Source organism: Ceratotherium simum, chromosome 19, assembly GCF_057802395.1.
Source record: "Ceratotherium simum simum isolate JZ-2026a chromosome 19, ASM5780239v1, whole genome shotgun sequence".
Classification (NCBI taxonomy): Eukaryota; Metazoa; Chordata; class Mammalia; order Perissodactyla; family Rhinocerotidae; genus Ceratotherium; species Ceratotherium simum.
Genome location: NC_141918.1, coordinates 41,922,239 through 41,949,606, shown reverse-complemented (window position 1 = coordinate 41,949,606; position 27,368 = coordinate 41,922,239). Strand labels below are relative to the sequence as shown.

General features: G+C 35.0%; 1 protein-coding gene across 2 annotated transcripts in view; it reads left to right on the top strand.

The window, feature by feature from the left end:
* TBC1D32 (TBC1 domain family member 32) overlaps positions 1–27,368 on the top strand; it is a 197,457-nt gene that overhangs the window by 69,910 nt on the left and 100,179 nt on the right. For both annotated transcript variants that reach the window (XM_087444041.1, XM_014781194.2), the window contains exons 18-22: positions 472–554; positions 6,891–7,029; positions 10,143–10,230; positions 12,157–12,275; positions 16,724–16,840. In XM_087444041.1, coding sequence (XP_087300167.1) covers positions 472–554; positions 6,891–7,029; positions 10,143–10,230; positions 12,157–12,275; positions 16,724–16,840 — 546 coding nt within the window. The remainder of the gene's footprint in view (positions 1–471; positions 555–6,890; positions 7,030–10,142; positions 10,231–12,156; positions 12,276–16,723; positions 16,841–27,368) is intronic.

The following is a 27,368-nucleotide window of genomic DNA, read 5'->3' as shown; positions in this document are numbered from 1 at the left end:
CGCAATACTCTAGGGGACATAATGGTTTCTAATTTGGCACAAGATGACTTCAGTACCACCTTTCCCAGAAGGAGAAAGTTCTAGGATCTAACTGGGTGCTATCAAGTCTTGTCTTCTGGTAGGAGAGACTTTAGATAAATTATCTTTGTGTAGATTGACATACTTCTTTGGAAGTTTAAACTTGAATGTGAGCAATTTTTACAGAGATCTGGGTTTTTGTTATGGACACTGGAAATCATAATGTAGCAATAGTCAAATATAGTATATATTAGTGGACTAAGTCTTTTTTCCCCATTTATATGCTTTATTTATGAAACACTTTGCATGATATTTAAGAACCAAATAATTTAAATTTTGAAGGTAATTTAATTACATTAAGAATAAAATATAAAAATGTAGCATGAGATCTTATGAGTAATGCTATCAGTAAAAAATATATATATATAATGTAAATTAATTATTATATTTTAGACAAGTTTGCTATCAGAAAGAATTCCTACTCCGGTAGTGGGTTCAGATTCTGTTTCTTCGGTAAGCCAGGAATTCCAAAACATGTAAGTACAATTGATTTAAGCTCATCTGTTTTTTTAGGTTTGCTGAAATAATTTTAAAATGAGAATGTAATAGAATACTGTAGCAAAATGATTTTACGGGAAGGTAAATATATACATATAGGATCAATGAAAATTATACCTAGGAGGAACATTAGAGATCATATAATACTTATACCTTTAAAAAAAATCGAGCAATATTTTACTTGCTTCATCCTCTATTTACATTTTGGGTTAGGAAACTTGACGTGTTGTAGTGTTTCCAGAAAACTTGGAGCATTACCAAATACTAAAATTGGAAAGCTAACTAGGGAGTTCACTAGAAGGAAAGTGTTTTCAAATGCCAATGAAGTCCATTTATATTTAAATTATGACTTTTCAAAATGTGTGGGAGTGCATTTTAATTAGATTTTGGCTTTGGAAAATTATTTAAATCAGTATTTATACCAATTTTTAATTTAGATGTCTCCATGTTTCTTCACAAATATCAATAAGATATGGAGTCAGATTAATGGGGAAAATATGTGTATTTTTTAAATTAAGATCTAGTGACAAATGTTCCTAGAGTCTCTTCTTAATTGAGTGTTGGCATAGTCCAAAAAGGTAATTAGAGAGAACTTTAAGTGATATTTTTAGTTAAGAGAAATTAAAAAAACAAAATTTCTTTTTAGGTACCCGTAGTTTCAACTTAAAAAAACAAACGAAACCAAACAGCCAGTCAAACAAAAAGCCTTTTGCATTTCCTTAACAGTATAATGGTTCAACAAATAGTTAATTCTCTAAAATGAGCTATAATTTTTTTCTGAAATAGTTGTCAAACTTAAATCAACTGCCTTTTTTTTTTTTTTGCATGAAGGGTTGAGAACAAACATTTCTGCAGTTCATTTTTGAGATAGTTTTTAGATGTTTTCTTTGAGATCTTCTATGATTTGTCTGTCGTTTTTCATTTTCATTCATGCATTCATTTTCTCCTCATTCATTCTGATATTTATTGGACCAAATGTTTTGCTGAGTCCTGAGGATACCCGTACACCTTAGAGAGCTTATTGTGTAGTGTAGAATACAAATAAGTAAGCACAATGTGGAAACAGTATGCTAAATTTATATGACAAGGGTCATGCAGAGTCCATTGGAGCTGACTTGTGGGGGAAATCTTTCCAGAAGTTGTCATTAAACTAAGTTAAAATGAATACATGGGTATCAACTGTCTAAAAAGGGAAAAAACATTATTCCAGGTGGGAGAAATAGTGTGGTCAATAGGCTAAAAGTGAGAGGGAACATAATGAATGTATTTGACACACGTTTTACTGTTGGTAATATGTTTAGATTCTGATGTTAGAGTGTGAAGGAACTAATAAATTATATGCCACCCTTTCTTTCCTGAGTTGTGAACCAATTAAGAGATAAAGAAGTCAAGCAAATCAAAGCACTGAATAACATAGGCTCCCTAGGATTGACGTGAAGAATTAGACAGATTTACCCTTCCATCACAACCAGCCTTGGACAGCCAGAGGCTTCCCTCAAAGGCGGAGCTTCAGAGATCAAACTTAGCTACATAGTAGAACAGAGCAGAGTGTGTGGATTGCAAAGAGGAAGTCGACTGGGGGAGAGGCATTGCTTAGCTCAGCATGCTTAGGTCATCCTCCAAATCTCCTGAGTCCCTTCTTCTTCTATGGGGAAGAAAAGTGAGTAGGTGGAGAAAAGCAAACAGTTTTGAACTGGGGAATGTGCTCCATGTGGAAACTTGATGCCAGGGGAAAATGAAGTTCCCTCAACATCTGATATTAATATCTTAGAAAAGATTTAATAGAGTTTTTGATAAGATAGAATTGTTGATTTCATTTTTGTCGTCAAAATTAAATTATCTCATAGTAAGAGTTGAGTATCTTTTCTCTTTTACATTAATTGAAAAGTTGGTATGAGATGAGCATTATTTGTTTCTTTAATCCATGAAATATTTGGAATACATTTTTAAATTTCCAAACAGTTGTTTTTACTACTGTCTTATTTTACTATTGACTTCTAATCAATTTATATTCTTTTCAGAGAACATAGATTGCATGATATCTATCCTTTTAGGTTGGTTGAGATTTTGTGATATAGTACAGGGTCACTTAAAACGAAAAGTTGTCTTTGCTTGGAAAGACGATTCTGTGTTCTTCGTTGGAAGCAGATATTGTTATTCAAATTTTCAAAAACTCCACCAATATTTTGCCTGCTTGATGTATACTCATTCACTATAAAAGTAGATTTGTCCATTTCTCTTTGTAATTCTGGAGATTTGTTTTATGTATTTATATTCTCTGATGGTCTAGTGTGGAGATTTGGTGCTCTGTGTACCATGGCCCTGGTTTGTTCCCCAGGCAGGGAACCACCCCACCCCACCCATCTGTGTGTCGGTTGTCATACTGTGGCAGCTGCGTACTTCTGTGATGCTGGAAGCTATGCTACTGGAACTTCAAATACCAACAGAGTCACGCATGGGGGAGGTTTCAGTGGAGCTTCCAGACTAAAGCAGACTAGGAAGGCCACCCACCTCCGGAAAAAATTGGCCATGAAAACTCTATTAATAGCAGCAAAGCATTGTCTGATATAGCGCTGGAAGATGAGGGGATGGTACAAAAAGATCGGGCAGGGTTCTGCTCTGCTGTACACACAGTCGCTAGGAGTCTGAATCGATTTGATGGCACTAACAATAAATTTGCTTTTTATGCTATTAGGAACATAAACATTCACTGTTATTTCTTGGTAATTTTTTCCTTTTAATATTAAATATAGTGTCTCATATTATTACTGTTTTACTTTGCTTTAAATTTTATATTTTGTGGTATTAATACTGGTAAATCTACTTTGCTTTAGTTAGTATTTGCATAGTATGTTAGTTAAGAACATGTTTGCAGATAACTCAGTGAGGCTTTCTTTTTCTCATTTAACAAGAAGTATCATGGTAGACTGTCCAGGCATTGGCTTGTTCATGCTGTTTGAGACCCAGCCTCCTTTTTCCTTGTTCTGCATCATCATTGTTTGCTTTTTGCCCTCAAGGTTGCACAATGGTTAGCAGACCTCTATACCTCACAGCTGCCTTCTCAGAGGAAAAAGGTGGTAGAGCCAAATGATTTCTTTTCATGGTGGCTTCTCTTTTGTTCAGGAAAGGAATCTCTCTCATTACATTTTTTTTGTGAACATCTTGTTGAATTTCATATGGCCGCCTCTCACTGGATGGGAGTTGGTGAAAAAGGAGTTGTAGATGGAGATTGGGTCAACCAATCAGTTTTATCTGTTAACACGTAGTATTTTTTTTCATCCCTTTATTTTTTACCATTTGGAGTAGTAAATTTTGTATTTTTATCCAATCTGACAGTCTTTATTTTTTCATTAGGTGAGTTTAAGTTTTTTACATTTTTGCAATACTGATATATTAGGGGCTCATTGTTCTTATTTTATATTTTCTGTTTACATTCAAATAGAATAGAATTTGCTTTTCTCCTTTATCTTATCTTAGATCAATAAAATTTTTTATTCTTATTTTTCCCTTGGTTTTGATTTTATTAGTCAAGTTTATGTTTTTTTAAGTGGTTATTCCTAAGTTCTGAATATATATTTAACTGTACGTTTTTCCTAAGAAAGTATAAAGTAATTGGGTATTCATATCATGTTTTGAAAAGCAGCACGGGTTTTAGCACACTTTTACCAGTCATTGATCCTCTAAACACTCCATAACTATTAATGTTATACTTATCTAGAATTTTGGATTTATCATTTTAATCACCTAACATTTCTTCTCACAGATATTACATTTGTTGACATGGTTACTATTTTTTATGTCATTTGTTGAAACTTGTAACCCGTTCTTTCTGATAGGCTCACTTTTTTTCCTAATGAAGTATATTTTTAAATTTCCCAAAATAGTTATCCTTTAATTATTCTTTAAGAGTTTAAGGGTGGTAAACCATCCATATCTTTCTATGTCTAAAAATGGCTATTCTCCCTTCAACCCACACAAACCACCCCTCCCCCCACTGCCCTACCCCCCACCAGCATGCTTGTATGTGTGTGGCCATACTCCCTCCTTCCCTCTCTTCCCCTCCTTTTTCTCTTTCTCTCTCTCTCACACACACACACACGTGCACACACACACACACACACACACACTCCTTCTGTCTCTATTTCTCTCTCTCAAATGGTAGTTTATCTGGGTATAAAAGTTTTGATAGACAAATACTTCTCGTTAGTATTTGAAGCTATTACTCCATTGTCTTTTGGAATAGGTAGTAACTAATAACTCTGTTAGTATAATCACCTTTCTTTTATAGGCCATATCTTTTCTCTCTCATAGCTTTTAATTTCTTTTTTTAGATGTTTGCTGTTTCTGTGTGATTTAAGTTGATCCTGCTTGGTACTTTGGATCTATAGTCTCAACTGGTGTCTTTTCTCAAATCTAGAAAATTTTCAGTGTTATCTTTTCAAATATTTCTTCCATTCTCTTCTCTTGGAGCTTCTATTAGATGTATGTTGAGACCTTTCAGTCTATGTTCTATGTCTCATCTGTTTTCTCAAACATTTATTTCTTATTTATCTACCATGTAATTCAATAATTTTTTGACTGGCCTAGAATTTATCCCATCTGCTTTAAGTGGCTATGTTTTTATATTTCCAGGATTTCCAATGGCTCTTTTTAAAAAATCTACCTGTTTTCATTTCATTTCTGCTTTTGGCTTCACAGTTTTATGAAAGTTTTTTAAAACTTTCCTTTAAGCATCATAAATAAAATTATTTTAAAGTCATTATTTCTGAAAATTCAGCTGGAATGGATTCATTTGTGAATGTTGATTCTGCTGGCTCTTAGCTTTAGGTATCTTTTGAAGTTTGCCAGTCCACTTTTAAATGTCTTTTTTTCCTTCCCTACTTTCATCTCTCCCTCCCTCCCTCCTTTATTTCTCCCAATTTCTATCTCTATGTTCATTTCATTCCTCTCTATACAGCAGTTTTATGGTTTTTATTTTTTACCTCCATGTTTTAAATAAATATAGTATTGGCATTTTGAGGCTCCTGTCAGCAATGGTGGGGATACTATAGATATAATTAAAAACTAGACAATGAATTGGTCATCTGCTCATCTCTAGAAATGAGGCTTTATCTGTATCCTCCTTTCTCCCTAGGCTATGGCTCGTCAAAAGGCCCAGTTTTAGGCAGTTTATTTATATGTATATATATCAATGTATTTTGTTTATTATAATATTTTCTTTACATATATAAATTATAAATTTTAATTTTATTTACATATTCTTTTTACTAATCTCACTCGATCATACGTCTTAAGCAGTGAGCCTAGCACTGGTCTTGCGTCCCGTACATAACTCTTTTATTCTTGTAAATCCTATTGGAGCCAAATGTGGTTTCCATTGCCTGCATTTGCCTCAAAACTAGAGTCTCATTCACTTCTTTGTGCCTCTGTTCTCTTTATCCATGGTGATATTTATTTTGTATTTGGACATGGTTATATCTTTTGGTCATTGCAGTGTGACTGACACAGAGGAATATGTGTCAAAACATATAATGATCATTTCTTTTTTGATCATAAAAGTCCTGGATTTCAAATCTCTCTTATAATCAGTTCTAAAGCAGACTTCTGAACCTTCCATAGGGGGGAAAAGGGCATACTTTTCCATACTCACAGTTTCACTGTATGTAAACATTTGATTTTGACCTATTTTAATATCCACAGTTTCTTTCTCTTACTTCTGGTACTTCCGAATGAAGTGCTCATATCCATTCCTGTGTTTCCAGATTTCTAGCCCTGACTCTTCTATTAACTGTGTGTCTTCTGAATGTTTGAAGTTTTTTCTCTGGAGAATGTTACTGGCCTTCCTTTTAGAAGTGTTCTGAGAAAAAAATGTCATTCTCCAAAAGTTAAATTAAAAACCTATGAAAATATATGCCTGATATGCTTTATAAAGTCTGAAGACAAAATACTCTATAATGAAAAGGAAGTATAGAAATAATGGTGAGTTGGGGCTTGGGGAATCCAGGCACAGCAGAATTATAATGGGAAAACAATGAAATTAAGGCATGGATGAGAGAACTGAGGTGTAATAAAAATGTTGACATATGCGGTTACTGTTTGATTCATTCAGTGAAGGAAAATTATTGGGATAGAAGATACAAGAATAAGAGAACTCACTATAAGGAAACCATACTTTTTATCCTATTTTTAAACATTTATTGAGTACTTAGCAACCAATGTGCACTCTGTAAATTTAACTAGCATTAAGCTGAAATATTTTCTTTTCAGTTTTGAGTATAATAAAGAAATTCATACCTTTCTTTTACCTGTTTCAGTTTGGCTTGGGAAGAGAATTTGTTAGATGATTTACTAAATTTTGCTGCAACCCCCAAAGGACTACTACTTCTTCAAAGAACAGGTGCCATCAATGAATGTGTGACATTTATGTTCAACCAATATGCAAAAAAATTACAGGTATGAATTTCCATCTGCCACAGGCAAAAGGAGTTTTTGTTGCTGTAAAAGCCATTATGAACATCATTCTGTTTTCTGTGCATGAAGAGGTTATTAAATCTCAATTAAAAAGCCATATAGCATTGTAATATTTAACTTGATATTTTTTTCCAGAAAGCATTTGAGAGTTGATGTCGGTGTCTGTGGCTATGTTTACAGGATGGCAAACAACCAGATGGAATCGAAAAATTCAGTTAATCAGCCAGATGTTTCTATAAATATGATGTCAAACATCTGGATATAATAAAACTAGGTGAAACTCCAGGAAAAAACCTATTGGGTCTAAATGTACATGTCAGTGAAAGTTTAGGCCTCATATTTTAAAAGAAACAAAAATATTTGTAGACAGATTTTATTCTTGCTGCTGTTAAATAAAACTTACAATACAATTGAGCCTTTTCTCAGACAAGGGTCGTTGAGGAATATTCAGCTTTTTACTGTCATAGTAAATATCCCTAGACTTCTGGGCTTCCTAGGATCATAGTATGCTTTTAAAAGTGTTTTCTTTGTCTCAGCAGCTGTTGTTTCTTGATGTTATTAGGTTGCCTGATTGTGAATATAATGTTTGTTCTTCCTTACTCTTCAATTCTAATTTCCTGCTTTTGTTTAAGCCTATAAAAAACCAAATAATTAATGTTTTAGAGTTGCTTTTGCCTATGAAGAATAAGTAGTACTTGAGAGAGGGCCCTGACCATCCCTTCATAAATAGAACATCTAAACATTAGTTCATGAGTTTATGATACTAGGTTTGTATGTGCAGATGTGCGTTTTTGTTTTTATTTAAACGGACCTTGAGTAGAGAGGATTGAGTTATTTATATGTCTCGGTTCATGGCATCCTGTCCTCATCTGTCCGTGGAAGTTTTCTCTGTTGATTAATTTTATTCCCTGTCCTTCCTGGTGTGCAGTTTCATTTCACCTTGTATGTGTCCCCCTTCCCCAGGCTTCCATACCAATGTATTTGATATGTGTAATACCCTTGGATATGTACACTTCTTGTAGAATATTGTCTTCGTCCGTTTGGTCTATTATAACAAAATACCACAGACTGAGTGGCTTATAAGTAGAAATTTATTGCTCACAGTTCTGGAGGCTGGAAGTCCAAGATCAAGATGCCAGCGTGGTCAGGTGAGGGCCCGCTTCCGGTTCACGGACTTTTCATTGTATCCTCACATGGCAGAAGGGACCAGGGAGCTCTCTGGGATCTTGTTATAAGAGCACTAATCCCGTTCATGAGGACTCTCCACCTTCGTGACCTAATGACCTCGCAAAGGCCCTGCTTACTACCATCACCTTTGGGGGTTAGGATTTCAACGTGAATTTTGGGGGAACATGAACATTCAGACTATAGGAAAAAGAGAAGTTTTTCAGGCTTTCTAAGTTTACATAAATGAAATTGTGTTGTTTTAATTTGAATTTCTCTGCTGGTGAGTTTGAATCTCTCCTTGTGTACTGCTTAACCATTTGGGTTCTATTTTTGAAAATATTCAAGCAATTCAAAGACGTTTTTATTTCTCATTAGATGCTTGAGACTATGCAGACACAGCTTTTACTCTTGTGATAATACACCTAGGAGTACATTTTTCCTATTCATAAATTTTATAACAATCTAGTCTTCCTTTGTACCACACTGGTGGTAATTTATAGAAGATATTGTTCCCTGAACCTCAGTAACTTACAGCCCTATAATTTAGTACAGTTCTTTAATGACGCTTTAGGCTGTTCAAGACATTGTCTGAAAGTTTAGATTCTCAGTTATCTTTTAATAAAGCAAGTAGGCCATTTCCTTAATTATGCTGAAGAGAAAGTGGAGACCCAGACTTCTCTGAAAGTTAGCGTAAATTTGGTAAGCCCTTATGGCTACTCATATCTAAATCAGCAGGGTCAATGGGGGTGATTGATTGATGAGTAAGGTGTTTTCTCAGTCGTTATGGAGGAAGGCAAGTGGGAAAAGGATAGACATTTATCTTGCTGTACTTCTGTGTCATCTAACTGCAGAACTAATGGATGATAAATTAAGGAAAATGGAAAATATGAGTAAAAAATGGAAAAAGAAGGCAAATATAAAGACATGAGCAGCAGAACATTGAAGAAGTAAACCCTAATTCTTTCCCTAATTCATCTCTACTTTTTTTGCCCTTAAAACTGAATGTACAGGTTATATTTTAAAATTTGATTAAAACAGATCCTTTTAATGAAACATTGAAAAAATATAAGTTCTGAATGGTTAGCTCTGTTTGGAAGTTAACCATTTATAAGCCAACCTGATCTTAGCCAAAGTCTGAAAAGGAGGAACATTGTAGAATGTCTTTGTTATTGTCTTATTCTGATTTCTGCTAAGAGAGAGATTCACTTCTGTACTTTACCATGAGTGCATGTATGATACTTTCTTTGTGAAATAGCAAATTATTTATTTAATATTTTCTACAACATTGTTTACAAACCTGTATATTAATGATGAAGATGCTGTGTATGTGTATGTGTTGGTGTGTGTGTGTGTGTGTGTGTATATATATATATATATTTATATAAATAAAACTCCCTTCCTTAGGAAGAAAAAATCACATTTCCTCTATAACTTATTGTCATTTTTAAGAGGATACCATTGTTCTTTTTAAAGTTGTTTCATTATTTAAAAGGCCAGTTAAATTGGCAATCAGTACAGATTTATTAATGAGGAAATTTATTGAAGAACTAACCTAAAGAATAAAATACTAAATAGAATTTAGAGTTGGAAGGAATCTTACTCTTCATCTGGTCAAAGACCCTTATTTTATGTATGAAGAGACTTAGACCTAGAGAGATAAGTGACTTGTTCAAGGTCAAAAAGCAACTTAGTTTTAGGGCTGGCACCAGAATAGATCTGAAATAAGATTGTTAAAAATATTACATTAGTGTTAACTCATGATTATTATAGTTTCTGAGTTTGTTTTTGCTGCTCTTGTTATCTTTACTTGAAAGAATATCTAGTATACTAATAAAAAAAATCAGCAACTGTGTGTGTAACATGTAAATAAAATATTCGCATGCTATGTTTTCCTGCTTCTCAGTGTCATTCCTTATGTATGTTGTTAGATCAGCAGGCATAAAAAGTTTGGCTATGGAGTTTTGGTTACACAAGTAGCATCAACAGCAGCAGGCGCAATAGCCCTACAAAGTTCAGGTAAGTTTTTTTCTTTTAATTAGAATTATACTTATTTTACATAAAATGAGCAAGCCAATGGGAAATTTAGCTGACATGATTAAATAAATATAAGGATATTTACTTGAAAGTTCTTTTTCTAAAGTTAGGCCTTAGACAGAAGAAAGATATGGGGTTTTCTTTTTATCTTTTCTATTCCATGAAATCCCACTGGGAATTTTTTTTTCCTGTGAAGATACATACAACTTTCTTCTTTCCTCAGAACAGTGGCACATAATGAACCAAACTGAGAAATACTTGATACTTTAAGAAGCCTTCCTCACCTTATAAATGAAAGGATATCAACCTCTCTCTTGGTGCAGTTGTGACTGATAGGATTTCTTAATACTCAGTGTCAGTGGCTAATATGTGCATCAGAATTTACGATCATAATGATTATCACACATACCTGCCATTTCCTTGTTTCCTTTCGTCTTCTTCCTTTCCTGAAAGCTCCCTCTCACCACTTAGCTTTCACCACTGTCTTTGCAGTCGGCATGTATTGTCTAATATGGGTTGGATTTTTAAGAAGTTTAAACACTGGAAATTTATTATATCCTATCTTAAGGTTATCTGAACTCTGAACCAGAGACAAGATGTAATCTCTAATAGAGATGCTATGATTATATTTTTCAAAGCTCATAGTTGCTGAATCATCATCACTATTGATTGTCTTCTTAAATGAAAATATTTTTTTATGTTGTATCTTAAACATTTTTGGCTCAACTAATTTGGACTACTTGTATTAAGAAACATATTTCTTGCCAGTAGTCATCCTAAGCTGAATGATTTATTTTTTCTTCTACTTAGAGTAAAATTTAATTTATTGTAGTAGTCAGGGCACGTTAATGGAAGCATTGGAGACTAGATTTAACCTGATTTCCCTGTTGGTCAAGTCATTAAGTTTGAGTTTCATAGTATCAAACTTTTCACGAGAGGGTCACAGGACAAAGGAAGGAAGACTAACACTGCTTGAGTTCCTATGACGTCTTGGGTGCTATATTAGGAACTCTACACATCATCCCATTTATACTTCATGACAACCCTTGAATGTAGCACTGTTATTTCAGTTTTCAAATGGAGGAACTGATGCTCTAAGAAGTCAAGAGATTTGTCTAAGAATGTACAACTAATAAGCTGGCTGATTTTTCATTTGAACTCTGATATTCTTGATTTCAGAGCCTATACTTTTTCTGTTATACCAGAGGACTCTTTCTGCTCTAATGTAGTTATTATGAACTTACTGATTTTATGATTAGATATTCTTTTACATTTTTTCATATGATTTGATTCTTCATAAAGGAATTTAATGGTAAGGCTTACTAATCATTTTCATTTAGATATATAGTATCTGACTCGTAAGAATCTAAAGACTGAATTGAGCCAAAAGTTGTGTGAAGTGGAGAATTGTTCTAAGCATATGAAATTACAAAAAATAATAGTTATATTAGAATAAGGGAACACACTATACTCTTTAGATGCCTACCCTGCCTCTTGATACCTCCTTCTACACACACACACACTCACACACACCACCTTTCGGGCTGCCTTTCACTGTTAGCTCATTTGCAGAGTAAGGTGTATACCTTATTTTTCAGAAAAACCTGCTCAGAGAAGTTATTGACCAAAAGATAAATGCTGGGACTCCAAACTCAGTCCTCGAGGGAAATAGTCGTTCAGAATTTAGTCATTATAGTTTTATGATAATGAAGTATCATAAAGGTATATTAACAGTAGCAAATATAATTTCTACCAAGGTTAGAGGTTATTTCTTATACAAAATACAAGCGTCTGTCTTTTATCATTGTGGACCAGTCTTGTCAGAGGCATAATTATATCTTTCTTCCATAATCTAGAAAGATAGTGTGATGTAAATATATAAATATGATGTAAAATAATTCTTCTTAGGGTTTATTAATGCACTTATAACTGAATTATGGGCCAATCTGGAATGTGGAAGAGATGATGTTCGAGTGACTCATCCCAGATCTACTCCCGTGGATCCTATTGACCGAAGCTGTCAAAAGGTAAGGGTTGACTTGATTATCTACTAATGTACAGATTTTATGTATGTCTCTCAGAAATTACTTCATCCAGACTTTATCTATATTCAGTTACAACCAGCAGCCTTTCCTAAGTTTTCTTTTCCTCATTTTTTTCATTTCTGAATTTTTTTGTTTTCAAAATAAATTTAGTGAATGATAGAAATCCCAGTGTTCCCTAGGAATTATGTTTTACAAGGATTTTTTATTTCACATTATTTTTACTATAATTTTTATCCCTTAATAAAATGTAATATACACCAGCCATGTTATAAAAAAAAACAAAAAAAACCCTTGAAACTAAAACCAGCCAACTAACACAAAAAAAGTAAGGATGTTTTTTGCCCTTGGGTCATGAATCTAATAGAAGATTGTCAGGATTATTTGAAGGAGGGTGGGCAGAGAGAAGATGCTGTCATTTAGAGTAATATGGCAAAAAAATTTCTGAAGCACCCACACAATGTTCTATTACAATTCAATGGCTTTTATATGTTTACTATGTTCTCCAAATTTCACTAAAATGAAATGATGATTCCTGATGTGGCTTTATGGTAGCCTGGGAAATTTTTATTCAAAGGGTGTTACAAAATTATCAAAAAAAAAAAATCAGTAGTTCTGCTTTCTGTAATGGTGGAATGGTTCATGCCAGTAGAAAACACTTACAAAGTCAGAAAAAATAACTTAAAAATCAACTGGTTAAAGGTACTGGAATGGCTAAACGTAGGCAAAAAAATAGAGGGGATTCAATATGTAGATGAAGAGAATGGTACTACTTGAAATTCCAGATTGAACAAATTTTTGCCTGAGGGCAAGTACCAGTTGGTGCTCCAGAGATAGAAATCCATACTCAACAAGCTTGCAAGTCAAGGTTTAGGGCTACACAGCAGCTGGAGAATCAAAAGAGAGAGGTACCTAGGGGGTACTTACCTCTGTATATATTTTGTATAAATATGTGGCTATCCCCTGAACTATGCACTTGAACTTAACAGAGATACTAGATGCTCCTACCACAGGGGTCAGAGTTTAGAGTTTGAGTTCAGCCACGTTAACTGCTTAACTAAAATCAGCACTCTTTGGGGCATATAACAGAATCCAGCGTCTCTACAATATATCCTTCACAATGTATGAAATACAATCCGAAGTTACTAGACATATGAAAAATAAGGGAAATGTGATTCAAACTCCAGAAAAAGGCAAATAATAGAGATTGACTGTGAAATGATGTTGGAATTATTTGTCAAGAATTTTAAAGCAGTTATTAAAAGAGAACGTAAAGGTAAATATGCTTGTAATGATGAACAAATTAGAAGTTATAGTAGAGAAATAGAAGCTATAAAAGAATCAGAAATTCTAGAACTAAAATATTATCTGAAATAATTTTCTAGATGGGCTTAACAGAAGATTTAAAGATGAAAAATAAATAGTCAATGAACTTGGAATAGATCAATGGAAATTATACAATCTGAAGAGCAGAGAGAAAAAAAATTAGGAAACACTTTGGTGATCTGTTAGACCTTATCAAAAGGTTTAACATATATGTGATTGGAGTACCAGAAATAGAAGAGAGAGAATTGGACAGAAAAATATTTGCATACATAATAGCTGAAAATCTCCAAATTTCTTGAAAGATGTAAATTTATAGATCAAGAAACTAAATGAATCCCAAAGAAGGATATTCAAACAATTAAAATACAAAAGAAACAACAGTAAGGCTCATTATAGACATACAAACTGCTAAAAGTGAAAGAGAAAGAGGAAATCTTGAAAGAAGCTGTAGAAAATCATACATTACCTACAGGGGAACAGCAGATGAGTTTGCTCATATCTCGTTAGAAACAGTGGAAGCCAGAAGACAATGGGGCATCTTTAATGTGCTGTAAGCGGAAAACTAAAGTCAAACTAGATTTCTATATCCAGCAAAAATATTCTTCAAGAATAAAAGTGAAATTTTAAAATAAAGGCTAAGAAAATATTTTACAACAGACTTGCATTTCAAATAATACTAAAAGAATTTCTTCAGATTGAAGGAAAATGATACCAAATGGGTATTTGGGTTTTTAGGATTAAAAGAGGAAATTGCAAATAGGTGAGTAAGTATAAAAGCCTATTTTTCTCTGAATTTCTTGTAAATACATGAGACTCTTTAAAAGAAAGCTATGACGTAGTGAGATTATTTTATCGTTAGAGGTAATATATATGAGAGCTATACCGTACAGGACAAGCAAACAGTATAATGGTATACAAATCTATATGATTACAAGGTTCTTACATTTTATATAAAGTGGCATAATATTCTTAATCCCTACAAGATATTTCTAATTCAAATTTAAGGTTACAGGAATTTTATTCAACTTCTTTGACTTTGAATTAGAAATGTCAGTATAAACTGATTAACTCTTCTTTTAAAAAAATTGTACATTCTTCTAAACTATGTACTGAAAGATCTAGAAATAACTCATAGGAGTAAACATTCTTAGTGCCTAGTGCCTAAACATTCTTAGTAATCCTAAATATTATTCCCTAGGGATTTTGTTTTCTTTGGGGATTTTCTTTTCTTTTATTTTAAATTGTAGAAAACAATAACGTGGCTTCAATATAAAATGAGATACATTAACAAAGTTACTCTCAGTGCAGTCCCCTCTTCCCTCTTCCCTCTCTCTATAGCTGTGCTTTGCAATATGATAGAAAATAGCCCCATATAGCTATGTAAATTTAAATTAAAACTAAAGTTAACAATTCAGCCTCTCAATTACATTCATCATATCTTAAGTGCTTAATAGCCAAATGTAGCTAGTGACTATCATATTGCACAGTTCAGATTACATGACATCATCACCACAGAATGTTCTGTTGGATAGCCACGACTGTGGAGGAATATTGTGATTTGTAATGAATAGTCTTAGCCTGGAAAGAAGAAAACATAAATTAGTTCTGCTACCAACATTCTGATTGTGTCTTTGGCCAAGTCACTTCACTTCTCTCAAGTTTTCTCATGTATTCAATGAGAGATTGAATTAACTGTTCTTTATAATTTTCTTACTGTTCTAATTTTAGTGAAAATTCTCATTTTGTTTGATTCTCAAATTTTCTGAGTTTAATGGAAAATTTTAAATGACCGGCAGAAAACTTAATAGTTACAAATAAGTGCAATTAATACAGTACAAACCCAACATATAAATATCAGCAAAATATAAGGCTTCTAGAGATGGGTAGAGTTAATTGGAAAACCTTCTAGAAAAAATGTTGTGTGGCAAACTTTTAAAAGCTTATGAAGTGGGATAATGAGTAAGTGGGAGGGATGTTAGTAGGGATGAATTAGTGGGAGGATGCAGTAGGGATGAGTAAGGAGGAGCGTGTTAGTAGGATAAGAAAGGTTCGTACATGTGGCAGTCACTTCAAGGAGACCACAGGCAGATTTGATTGACTGAAGTGGTGACTTCATGCTGAGGAAAAGTGGGAAAAGAGACTTTCGAGACTGTGAAGAGAACAAAAGTGTCAATTAGTAAAGTGCGTTGAAAGTCCCGCTAAGGAGCTTTGATGTGTGGTGACGGGCAGCCATTGCAAGCTTCTGCGCAGGGGATCCAAAGAATGAAATGTACCCGAGAAAAACATTCAGGTTGCTTTTAGTAAGATGGAATGAGAGTGGGAGCTTAAAAATTTCATGGGGAGATTAACTTGGTAAAATTGCACCAGAAAAGGAGCTGGTTTTGGTAAGAAAAGCATGGCTTTTAAAAATTAACTATAATTAGGTTAGTTGGATTTCCAATAAATGCAGTTAAAAGGTAAAGTTAGCCTTGTGACCTGAGTGCAAGAATATATAGAATTTATCTTGCTCCAGAGCCCCTACATATTATTCTTTTATGTTTTCTTTTTTTTTAAAGATTTTATTTATTTATTTTTTCCCCCAAAGCCCCAGTAGATAGTTGTATGTCATAGCTGCACATCCTTCTAGTTGCTGTACGTGGGATGCGGCCTCAGCATGGCCGGAGAAGTGGTCCGTCGGTGCGCGCCCGGGATCCGAACCCGGGCTGCCAGCAGCGGAGCGCGCACACTTAACCGCTAAGCCACGGGGCCAGCCCTCTTTTATGTTTTCTTACACGTCAAATAAAACAATGCAAACGAGAAAGATGGATCATTTCATCTTTTTCTCAGAATCAAACTTTTCAGGAGATACATGATATGTTAAAATATTTTCCAGCTCTCATGTATGTTCTGTTACAATTGTTATTATGTGTGTCTGCACATAGATTGTTGACGTCAACTATTTTGTACTTATCATATATGTATGTTTCCACATTTATGTGGATTAAGTTAATTTAAAAAATTAACCCTAGCGGTCATACTGCTATAAAACCTTACATTAATGGCTCTTCCGTGGATGTAGTTGGAAAAATTGATCCATTTAAATGACTGTTTTCTTTCCCACCTCCCAGTCTTTTCTAGCACTGGTGAACTTGTTATCTTATCCTGCTGTTTATGAGCTGGTAGGCAATCAAGATCTTCCTAATAAAGCAGAATATTCTCTTCGTGAAGTCCCAACGTGTGTCATTGTAAGTCATTTTCTTTTAGTTTTTCCCTTTTATAAATGCTACTTTTTGAGATTTGTAGTAAAAATGCAATTTGACAGGGAAAAAAGGAACAATATTTAATGGCATTTAAAGGCTGACTCGATTTATTTATCCTTGGAATATCAGTTTCTGAATTATCTGTGAATGGAATCTTTGATCCAGGCCACCTAACAGTCAGAACACCTGTTGGAATACACAGTTAACGCTCCCCAACCAGCAAAGAGATTTGGCATAAATAAAAGTATGTGTGTGAATGATTTTTAGATGATTTACGTTATTAGTCACGCCAATGCTGCTCTTTCATTAGCTAGGATAATTAGGAATAACCTGTATCCAAGGAGTCTAAAACCTTTTCTGCTGATATTTTAATGAACTACATATTACTGCCCCATGAGGGCAGTATATACATATTTATTTAATTTGAGATTTATTTCATATTCATACTGCCAGAGGAGTAACTTGTTTTCATCAGAGATGGTTAATTCCTCATCTTTGGGTAAGTTTATGAATTAAACACATATAAATATGTGTTAGTAAAGAATTATTTTATTAATACTAAAATTCTGTTATTAATCATTACTTTTTATTTTCTGGTCACTTTGTCCTGTGTGTTACTGTTTTTTTACATGGTTTTGCCCTTTTGAATACCTTTAATTCTTGTTAACCCCAAACATTTTAATTTTTTACGCTTTTTCTACTTTGGGAAATTTTTGATAATTTGTATGAATGAAATATAAAGATAGGTGCTCTTATCAATAAACTTTCAATTTATAGTCTTTTCCTTGAAGTGTTCCTATTTTGTCTTGTGCTTACTTGTATCTTGGCACTGAAGTAGTTTTATAACTAGCCATTTATGTGCCTGTCTTCCCTACTGCACTGTGAGTGCCTGAGAGCAAGTAGGATATCTTAGTCATCCTTAGCATCTAACACATAGTAGATGCCCAGTGAATGGTTTTTGAGAATATTCTTAATATTATTGCCTTTATTGAAGTCAATTATGGGAAACAAGTACACATGAGTTGCATTATTTAATCTAGAACAATGGCTTGGATGTTTGTTCTCTTAAGTGTTCATGGTATCTACAGTGCATATTCAAAGATATCTTTCCACTTAGGGAAGAATTTGTCTTCTATTTAGTCTTAAAACACTTAACTGCAAACAGTTTTGTTATTCCGCCTCTCCCAATGACGTCACATTCTTCTGTAAAAGAATCACTGCTTCCTATCATAATTTAAACATGTATAAACTCTCTTATTATAACAAACAAATAACAATTCCCTTGACCTATGTCTTCTTTTAGCTACCATCCTGCTGTTTTCTTCTTTGTTTCCCCCCTGAAAAGCTTCCGGAAACAATTGCCTATACTTGAAGTCTCTGCTTTCTCTTCTGTCAACTCTGGAAGCCACTGTAATCTGATGTCTTGCTCGATTACCTAACTGAAATTGTTCTGCCAAAAGTCATCAATAAATATATAATTCCCTAATCCAATGGAACCTCCCCCTTCCTTTAATTTAATTTACTACCTTGCAGCATTTGGCACCGTCGATCTGCTCCTCCTTATTGTCACTCTCTTCTATGACGATGGCACTACTTTTGGTTCTCTTCCAGCTTCTCTGGTCTCTCCTGCATAGCCTTTGTGGATTTCTCTGTCTGTCTTATGTCCTCCAGATTGATCTCATCCAATTCCATGGCTTCAGTTGTACTGACAACTCTCTGACCTATATCACTCACTTGACTGCCAGATTTCTACCAGATAATGAACATCTGGAAAACTCATAGGCATCTTAGTCTTACCATGTCTAGAACTGAATACAGTCATGGGCTACGAAGCAATGTTTTGGTCAATGATGGACCGCATATATGACAGTGGTCCCATAAGATTAGTACCAGAGATCCTAGGTGTGTAGTAGGCTATGCCATCTAGGTTTGTGTAAGCACAGTCTATGATTTTCACACGACAAATTTGCCTAAAGATGCATTTCTCAGAACGTTAATTAATTGTTAAGTGATGCGTGACTGTAAAATGTTTTCTCTATCCTAAATCAATTCCATTTCCTATTTTGCTATCTCAGCATATGGCACCGTCATCCATGCAGTTGAATAAGCTGGAAACCTGGAAGTCATTGTTGACTCCTCTTCTCTAGATGCAATTAATCACCACTTCCAGATTTTTACCTTTGTAATAACATGATCTTGTGTACTTTTTCTATTCCTGTTAAGACCACCTTAGCTCAGACCCTTGTTTCTTGTCTAGACTACTTCAGTGAGATCCTAACTGCTCTTTTTCTTCCAGTCTCAACCTATAATTTATCCTCACATTAATTTATCCTCAGAGTGGCCCTTTAAAAGTGAAAACCAGATGCAGTCATTCTGTTGTCTAAAGTCTTGACTGCCTCCATGTGTATTCCATATTCCTTTGCATGGCATGCAGCTTCTCCTTGTTTCTCACAGCCCCTTTTTCTCTTCTCACTTTCCACTCTACAAGCTCCAGAGGCTTTGGACAAGTTTCTTTCTTTCTCTGGAGTCTGGAAGGTACATAACCTTGCCTTTTGGCTAGATAGCACCTCCTCATTCTTTAGGACTTATTCATGCTTTACTCCTTCTGTGGCATCTTCTCTGCCCTTCCTCTCTGGCCACCTTTCTAGCAGATTCCTCTTAATGTATTTTCATAGTACCTTGCCCATGAATAAAGCATATGTCAATTATTTTATAATTATTTTTGGATTTATTTGTCTCTCCTAATAGACTGTAAGATCCATGAGGAGAGGAACTGTATTTTGTCTTTTGCCTTGAAAGTCTAGCAAGTTGGGTTTTTTTGGTTTGTTTTTGCTACTATGAGCATAGTAGGTTCTCAGTAACCTGGTTTTATTTCTTCTTACTGGCTAGACTTTTAATGAGTTAGATCCTTCTTAGGCTTTATTCAAAAGGATTTAGTTCAATAGCTTTTTATTTTCTCTGGGAGTCCAATGGCAGAAACCCTAGGAAGTTATACTGAGGAGACGTGTGTGTGTGTGTTTGTGTGTATTTGAGTGCACACAGGCACGTATGGGTGGGCTTTCTTTACTTTCTTTTGTGGACATTTTCAAATTCACATTAAAAAAAGAGTATAGTGAACTCCCATATACCCATCACTAAACTTCAGCTTTTATCAACCTTCTGTCCGTCTTCTTCCATCTGTTCCCCCACTATATTCCCAGTTTCCTCTCCTTTACTCTTGCTTTTTTTGGGGGGTGGGGGGTGGGGATTATAATGCATATTTTGGGCATAATGTCAGTTTATCTGTAAGTAATTTAGTATGCATCTCTAACTGATAAGGACATTTTTGGAGTTTTTTGGTTTGAATTAGCACCCTGTAAACCATTGTGGCTTTGTCGTATCTAAAATATTAGCTATAATCTTTTAATATTATCTATTATGTAGTCTATATAGAAGTTTCCTTTGTTGTCTCAAAGATGTCTTTTTTTGCAGTTGGTCAAGTCGTGATCCAAACAAGGCTCACATGTTGTGTTCAGTCATTATGTCTTTTAAGTTTCTCTTATTCTAAAACAGTTCTCCGTCTCTTTTTTGTTTCCATGCTATTGATTTATTAGAGCACCTGGGTTATTTGCTCTGGGTTGCATTGATTCATTGTTTTTTAGGAGCTATAAAATGGTGATTGTAGTTCTGTCGTTGTTTTTTATTTAACTGGAATTATTTAATAAAGGAAACCCTGAAATACAGTTCTTTCAGGAATGGCTTGACACTCTCTATTTATAAATTTTCATAGTAATGAATTGGTGTTCTAATAATCTCCAAAAGGGGTATTTTATTATTATTATCATTGTGAACTTCTAGCTTTTACGTGTCTATGTTTCAAACCAATGCACTCATTATTGCTTTTGATGATTAAGATGTTCCTTCTTTGGGTACTGAGTCCTTTTGACATGTACTTATTAGTGTTTGATATTTTCCTTCTTGCTTTCTCGTAAGATCTTCCAGTCTCCATTGTATACATTTTTTCACTCAGGTCTGGAATGAGCCGTCTTCAGAGTCCTTGCTCCTTTTAGTAGGAAGTGGTATTTGAAACTATAACCTGGGCACTAGGAATGTTTCACTGTCTAGGATTGTCACTATTTCTAGTCCTTTCAGTAGACAGCCAAGGGGAATAAGTTTTGTGGGTTTTTTTTAAGGAGAAAAATTAATCATGACCCCATATTGATAATTTTTCTTACTTGTTTTTAGTTATTTCTTTTCTTTTACTGAAAAGCTTGGTTCCTAATGACATGAACAAAATTACTTATTTGGTTTATCATACAGTGTACATATAATAGTTTCAAAATAAAATAAGATTAGTGAATGCATATTGACATTTCTTTTCAGTTAGTTTTGTCCTTAGAATATATGCCACCAGGTATGTACAATCAAAATATTGTGTTTAAAAGTCGCTTGAAGTAAGTAAATGTCTACTCTGCCTGGTTATGTCACTAACTTGACAGACAGGTTTGTTTCAGAATATTTTAAATTTAGAGAGGGTGTCTTACTTTTTTCTTTTTCTTTTGTCTTTTAAAGTATAGAAAAATATTACATGATTCCAATATATAACAAGGTATATTCACAGAATGTGCTTATGTAATAATCCTCCCTTTTCTGTCTCCATTTATATATTTTGATCTTCAATATAATAGCCACCAGCCACAGGTAGCTATTTAAATTTAAATTAATTGTAATTAAAGTTGGAATTTCATATACTTTAAGTACTATCAACATTTCAAGTTTAAGTGCCCACTAGCCATATGTGGCTTAGTGGCTACCACATTAGATAGTTCAGCTAGAGGACATTTCCATCATCGCAGAAAGTTCTATTCTGTAGCACTGCTCTGTAGCTAACAATTTTTGTTAGTTTTTCATTTATCCTTCTATTGTCCCTTTAAAAAGTGTATATACATTTTCTTTCCCCCAAGATTTCTTAAGCAAAGGTAGTATGATATAAACACTGTCCTGCCCTTTGCATTTTTTTTAATTCTATACCTTGAGATTACTCCATAGCAGTATGTAGAGCTCTTCCTCATCCTTTTTTACAGTTGCGTAGTACTCTATTGTGTGGACATGCTGGTTGGAGTTTATTCATCCATTCGTTTATTGGTGGACACTTGGATTCTTTAAGTTTTTTGCTATTATAAATTATGCCAAAATTAATAGCTTTGGTTTATACATATTTACCAGTGTGTCTATATTTTTTTTTTTTCTATTGCTGAATGACAAATTGCTACAAACTTAGCAAATTAAAGCCAAGCCCATTTATAAGCTCACAGTTTTGCAGGTCAGAAGTCCAGTACTATTTGCCTGGGTTTTCTGCTCAGAGTATTACAAGGCCAAAATCAAGGTGTCAGCCAGGCTAAGTGCTTGTCTGGAGGCTCTGGGGAAAAAATCCATTTCCAAATGCATTCTTACTTTTGGCAGAATTCAGTTTCTTGCAGTTGCAGGACTGAAGTGCCTGGTTTCCTGCTGGCTGTCAGCCAGGGGCTGCTCTCAAGGCTTTGTCCTGTGGCTTTCTCTGTTTCAACAATGTTAAACCTCCCTCGTGTCATGTCCCTCTCATGCTTTAAATCTCTCTGACTTCTGCTGTGACCAGCAGAGAAAATTCTTTGCTTGTAAGTGGCTCATGTGATGGGATCAGGGCCTCCTTGATAATCTCTTTTAAAATCAACTAATTAAGGACTTTAATTACATCTGCAGAAATCTCTTCACAGCAGTACCTGCTTTAGTGTTTAAGGCCTGAGGGTGTTGGGGCCATCTTAGAACTCTGCCTGCCGCAGTATCTTTGGATTAGATTTCTAGAAGTGGGATCACTGGGTTGAAAGGTAAATTCATACATAATTTTGGTGTATATTGCTAGATTTCCATCCACAAAGAGTAATTCTTCTGCATTCCTATCAATAAGATATTCTAGTGCCTGTTTCCTGGCAGGCTCAGTAAGAAGACTATGTGATCAGAGGTTTAGATATTTGTCTGACAGGAGAGAAGTGTTACTTTATATTTTTCTCATTAGAACAGAACATCTTTTCATATGTTTAATGGCCATTGACTTTTTTTCTTCTCTTAATGGTTTTTCAGTTTATTTTTGTTATTTTTTTATGTTCTTTTTCTTCTCAATTTTAAGGAATTCTTTATGTTTCAGGGATATTAGACCTTGACTTTTCATGGTTTGTATTGAGTATCTGCCAAAACTCTAGGGCCTGCAAACAACCCTTAAGTTGTACTTTAGTAAATTAAAGGTGAATGACACAAAATATTCTTTCCCTCTAACACGTACAATTTTCTATTGCTTTTTGGTTTCTGTCACTTAACTTTCGGTTATATAAGTGATGTATTTAGGTAGGATCCCTTTGGTTATAGAAGAAACTCAATTCGAATCAGTTTCGGCAAAAGAGGAAATTTATAGATTTACATAAGGAAATTTATTGACTTACAACTTCTGGGTCTAAAAAACAGCTACAACTTTTTCTGAGTCACAGGATAAGAGAAAGCTAAGACATTTGGATGCCAGTACAAGGGACGGGAGTAATTTGTGTTCTTAGCAAGAGGTGGTGGCTGATTATGGTTCCCTCAGCATAACTGATGAGTATGAATTATGAATTAATCCAAGGGAAAACTCTAGTCAGAGATGACTAAAAGTGATGAATGGACTGCCTTGGGAATCTGTGAGTTCCTCATCCTGAGTTATTCTTGGTGGAGATATTGTAAATCAGATCCAGGAACCTATTGGATTGTTGGAATATGTGATCTTTAAGTTCTTTTTCAACCTTGAGAATTTATGTTTGCAGTACTTAGTGTAATGCCTGGCACATAGTAGATGGTCAATATATGCTAAATAAGATGTTTGTGGACTTTAGTATGCCACAGCTGCTAAAAAAAAAAAAAAGGGACAAATAGAAATAGAACTTTGAATACAGTCAGGTCCACATGTGTGTGTGTGTGTGCGCGCGCGCGTGTGTTATTCCCACCCCCCACTCCCCAGTCTTTTCCTATTATTGCTCTTGCTCTCCATCTTGGCTTTATTGAAAGGCATGCATAATATAGTGGTTAAAAGTTTAGCATAGTGGTTAAGAGCTTGTATTCTGAAGCTACACTGCCTGGATTAGATTCCTGTTTCTGCCTCTTACAAGCTGTGTGACCTTGGACAAGTTAGACCTTAGTTTTCTCTTCTGTTACAAGAGGATAGTAATGTTCTTATCTCAGGGTTGTTGTGAGAATTAAATGAAATATAAAAGTTTAAGTCATTGCTTGGCAGATAATAAGTGCTATATAATTGTTTGCTATAATTATCATTGGTATTTTCTTCTTCTCCAAATGATGTTCTCTATAGGAGAGGGCACGGGACTGCTACTCTATATTGACATATTCACCATCTCCCCTTGTAGTAGTTTCCTAAGGCTGCCACAACAAATTACCACAAAGTAGGTGGCTTAAAACAGCAAAAATTTATTCTCTTACAGTTCTGGAATGTGTGAAATCAAGGTATCAGCAGGGCCACATTCTGTCCAAAGGCTCCAGGGGAGAATCCTTCCTTGCCTCTTCCAGCTTCTGGTGGTTCCAGGCATTTCATGGCTTGTTGCTGCATAACCCCGGTTTCTGCATTTGTCTTCACATGACCTTCTCCTCTTTTCTGTCTTAAGTCTCCCTTTACCTTTCTCTTATAAGGACACATCATTAGATTTAGGGCTCACTTGAATAATCCAGGATGATCTTATCTCAGGGCCCTTAATTTAATTACCTCTGCAAAGACCCTTTTTCCAAAGAGAGTAACATCATAGGTTCTAGGGACTAGGATGTGGACATATCTTTTGGCAGGCGTCACCATTTAACTCACTACACCACCAAACAGGAGATGGCCTTTTCTTCTACCTCCCTGCTGTAGACTGACTGTTTGTATACCCCTCAAATTCATGTGTTGAAACCTAATCCCCAATGTGATGTTTGGAGGTGGGGCTTTTAGGAGGTGATCAGTGCCTTATAAAAAGAGACCCCAGAGAAATCCTTCGTCCCTTCTGCCATGTGAGGACACAGCAAAAACTTGACCATGTATGAACTAGAAAGTGAATCCTAATCAGACACAAAATCTTCTGGCGCCTTGATCTTGAACTTCCCGGCCTCTAGAACTGTGAGAAATAAAATTTCTGTTGTTTATAAGCCACCCAGTCTATAGTATTCTGTTATAGCAGCCTGAGTGGACTAAGACACTCCCCACTCTGAAAAATCCCAAGGAAGGATCTTAACAGGCTGAGTTTTATTTATGAATGTTCATGGGCTAACCAATCACAAGCCACTCCTAGTAGTGCAGGTACAAGAATGTTTGCATTCTGATTGACCTATCCCTCACCTTTCACTTGGCCCTTTCTTAAGTAAAAGGGGTCAGATAGCACAACACGGCCATTGGGGGCAATTGTAAACAGAATAGGCACTCAAACATGTATCTATTTTTTTTTTGTGAGGAAGATCAGCCCTGAGCTAACACCCATGCTAATCCTTCTCTGTTTGCTGAGGAAGACCGGCTCTGAGCTACATGTATCTATTTTTATAGTATGGATATTCCTTTGTTTTTCCAGTCTTGGTCTCATTCTGGCCTACCAGTTTATTGATCATATTCTCAAGCTGGACAGCATCCTTTAAAAAGACAGGGTTTCAGACACCTTTTTGTGAGTCCCAAGCCTTGCTTGTACTAGATTGTTGCTGGGAAGCTGCTGCTTGACTCAGGAAACTGATTGACTTATTGACACACATTGCAGTGCTTAGAAACTGAAGTTCTCTGTAAAGCAGGCTTCCTGGGAGTTTCGTTTTCTTTCCTAAATGGTGATCCATCAATGTAATCCTCTTTGAAGAAGAAATTACTTACCATAACATATGTTCTCCCAAATTGCAATCATTGATAGATCGCTGCAATCTACTCTTCCATTAAGCTTGTTGGTGATACGTTCTCTGTTTCTTTTATTCTTACAGTATCTAGTATTTAGGTTCAGAGCTAAAACTTTAGAGTCGTGAGGTGTCACCAGCTATCAAATAGTCTGAGCTTAGTATTATATTCAGATAGCTGTGGAAATTCAGTCACCTATGCTTGTATCCTACTGATGAAGAGAAATCTATAGTAATTCTTTCAGAAACTACCATGCGTAGAACTAATTGACAGTCTCTCTCCTCTCAGGTAAGAGAAAGCTAATGATGTATAATCAATTCTAGATTAATCTGTGAAGAATAACTATGGTAAAAACAGTGATAATAATAGATCATTTCTTAAAAATTATGATATTAAGCAGCAAAGATATCTACCTATTTGAAGAACTATATAGCAAACAAGTTTATCCATATGTCTATTGCAAAGACTACTTAAGAGTATCCAGGTGCCTAGGCAAGTCGAGGAGAGCTGTGTGGCTCTGTCACTGTAGCTAAATCAAGACTGGAGAAATTAGGAAAGAGAGAGAGGGAGTGAGCAGTGGGACAATCATTGAGAATATGAATGTGAAGCTGGGAATATGAATGAGTTGCTCACCTCATGTTCTGTCATAATCCTTGAAACAAGGAGTGCCTAGCTAAGAAGCAGACAACGATGGCAGATGATTTTAAGATACCAATCTTTTTATTTTTCATTGCTAGGCGGTTTATTTAATATTTGCTGACTGTAAACTCTTATGCTAGTAGTAGTCACACATTTTTACAAGATATCTATAGAATAGTAAATGCACTCCTAAGTGTTTGGTATAAACTTTTACTAGGCACGTTCATGCAAAACCCAGTTTATACTGTTTTGATAAGTATTTTTCAAATGTGATTTTGAGAGATCCATTATTTCCTCCTCCTTCCTCATTCCACTGCCTCTTACTTATTTGATGGTAGGACGTTTGTGCTATCATCCACATAGACCTCAGCAAACGTTATGTGACTTGACTCCCTAGCAAAACCTTCCTTATTTTGCCCTATCCATAGAAATATCTTGAATTTAACCTCACTGGAGGATAGCAAGTCTCTTGGTCAGGAAAATGAGCAATGAGAGAGACCAGTGTTAGTCTATGAATAAATTTCTTAGTCCTGAACCCAAAGATATACACAAAAGCAGGGCGTTTTAGAAAGAAAAGCTTTTAGAGAGTGCTCAAATTTGTGTGGCGGGCTTAAATTGTCAGTGCTTGGCGTAACTGGTGGCACCTAAGTCATTAGGTTTTCTCTGCCCTTGCATCGTGATTTTTAAGCCTGGCTGCACATTGCAACAACTTAGGGAGCTTTTAAAAGGATATTGATGCCAGAATCGTATCTCCAGGGATAGTGACTTAACTGTTCTGGGATAGAGCCTGGACATATATCTCTCTCTATATATACATTTTTTAAAGTTCCCTAGATGATTCCGATGTTCAGCTAGGGTTGGAAACCACTGATTTATGTGAACAGAGAATATTTATTAAGAAAATCTCAAATAGTGACTAGATAAAACTATTCATATCCACTGTTCATGCTTCACATTCATAGATTTCATATTTGTCTTTCA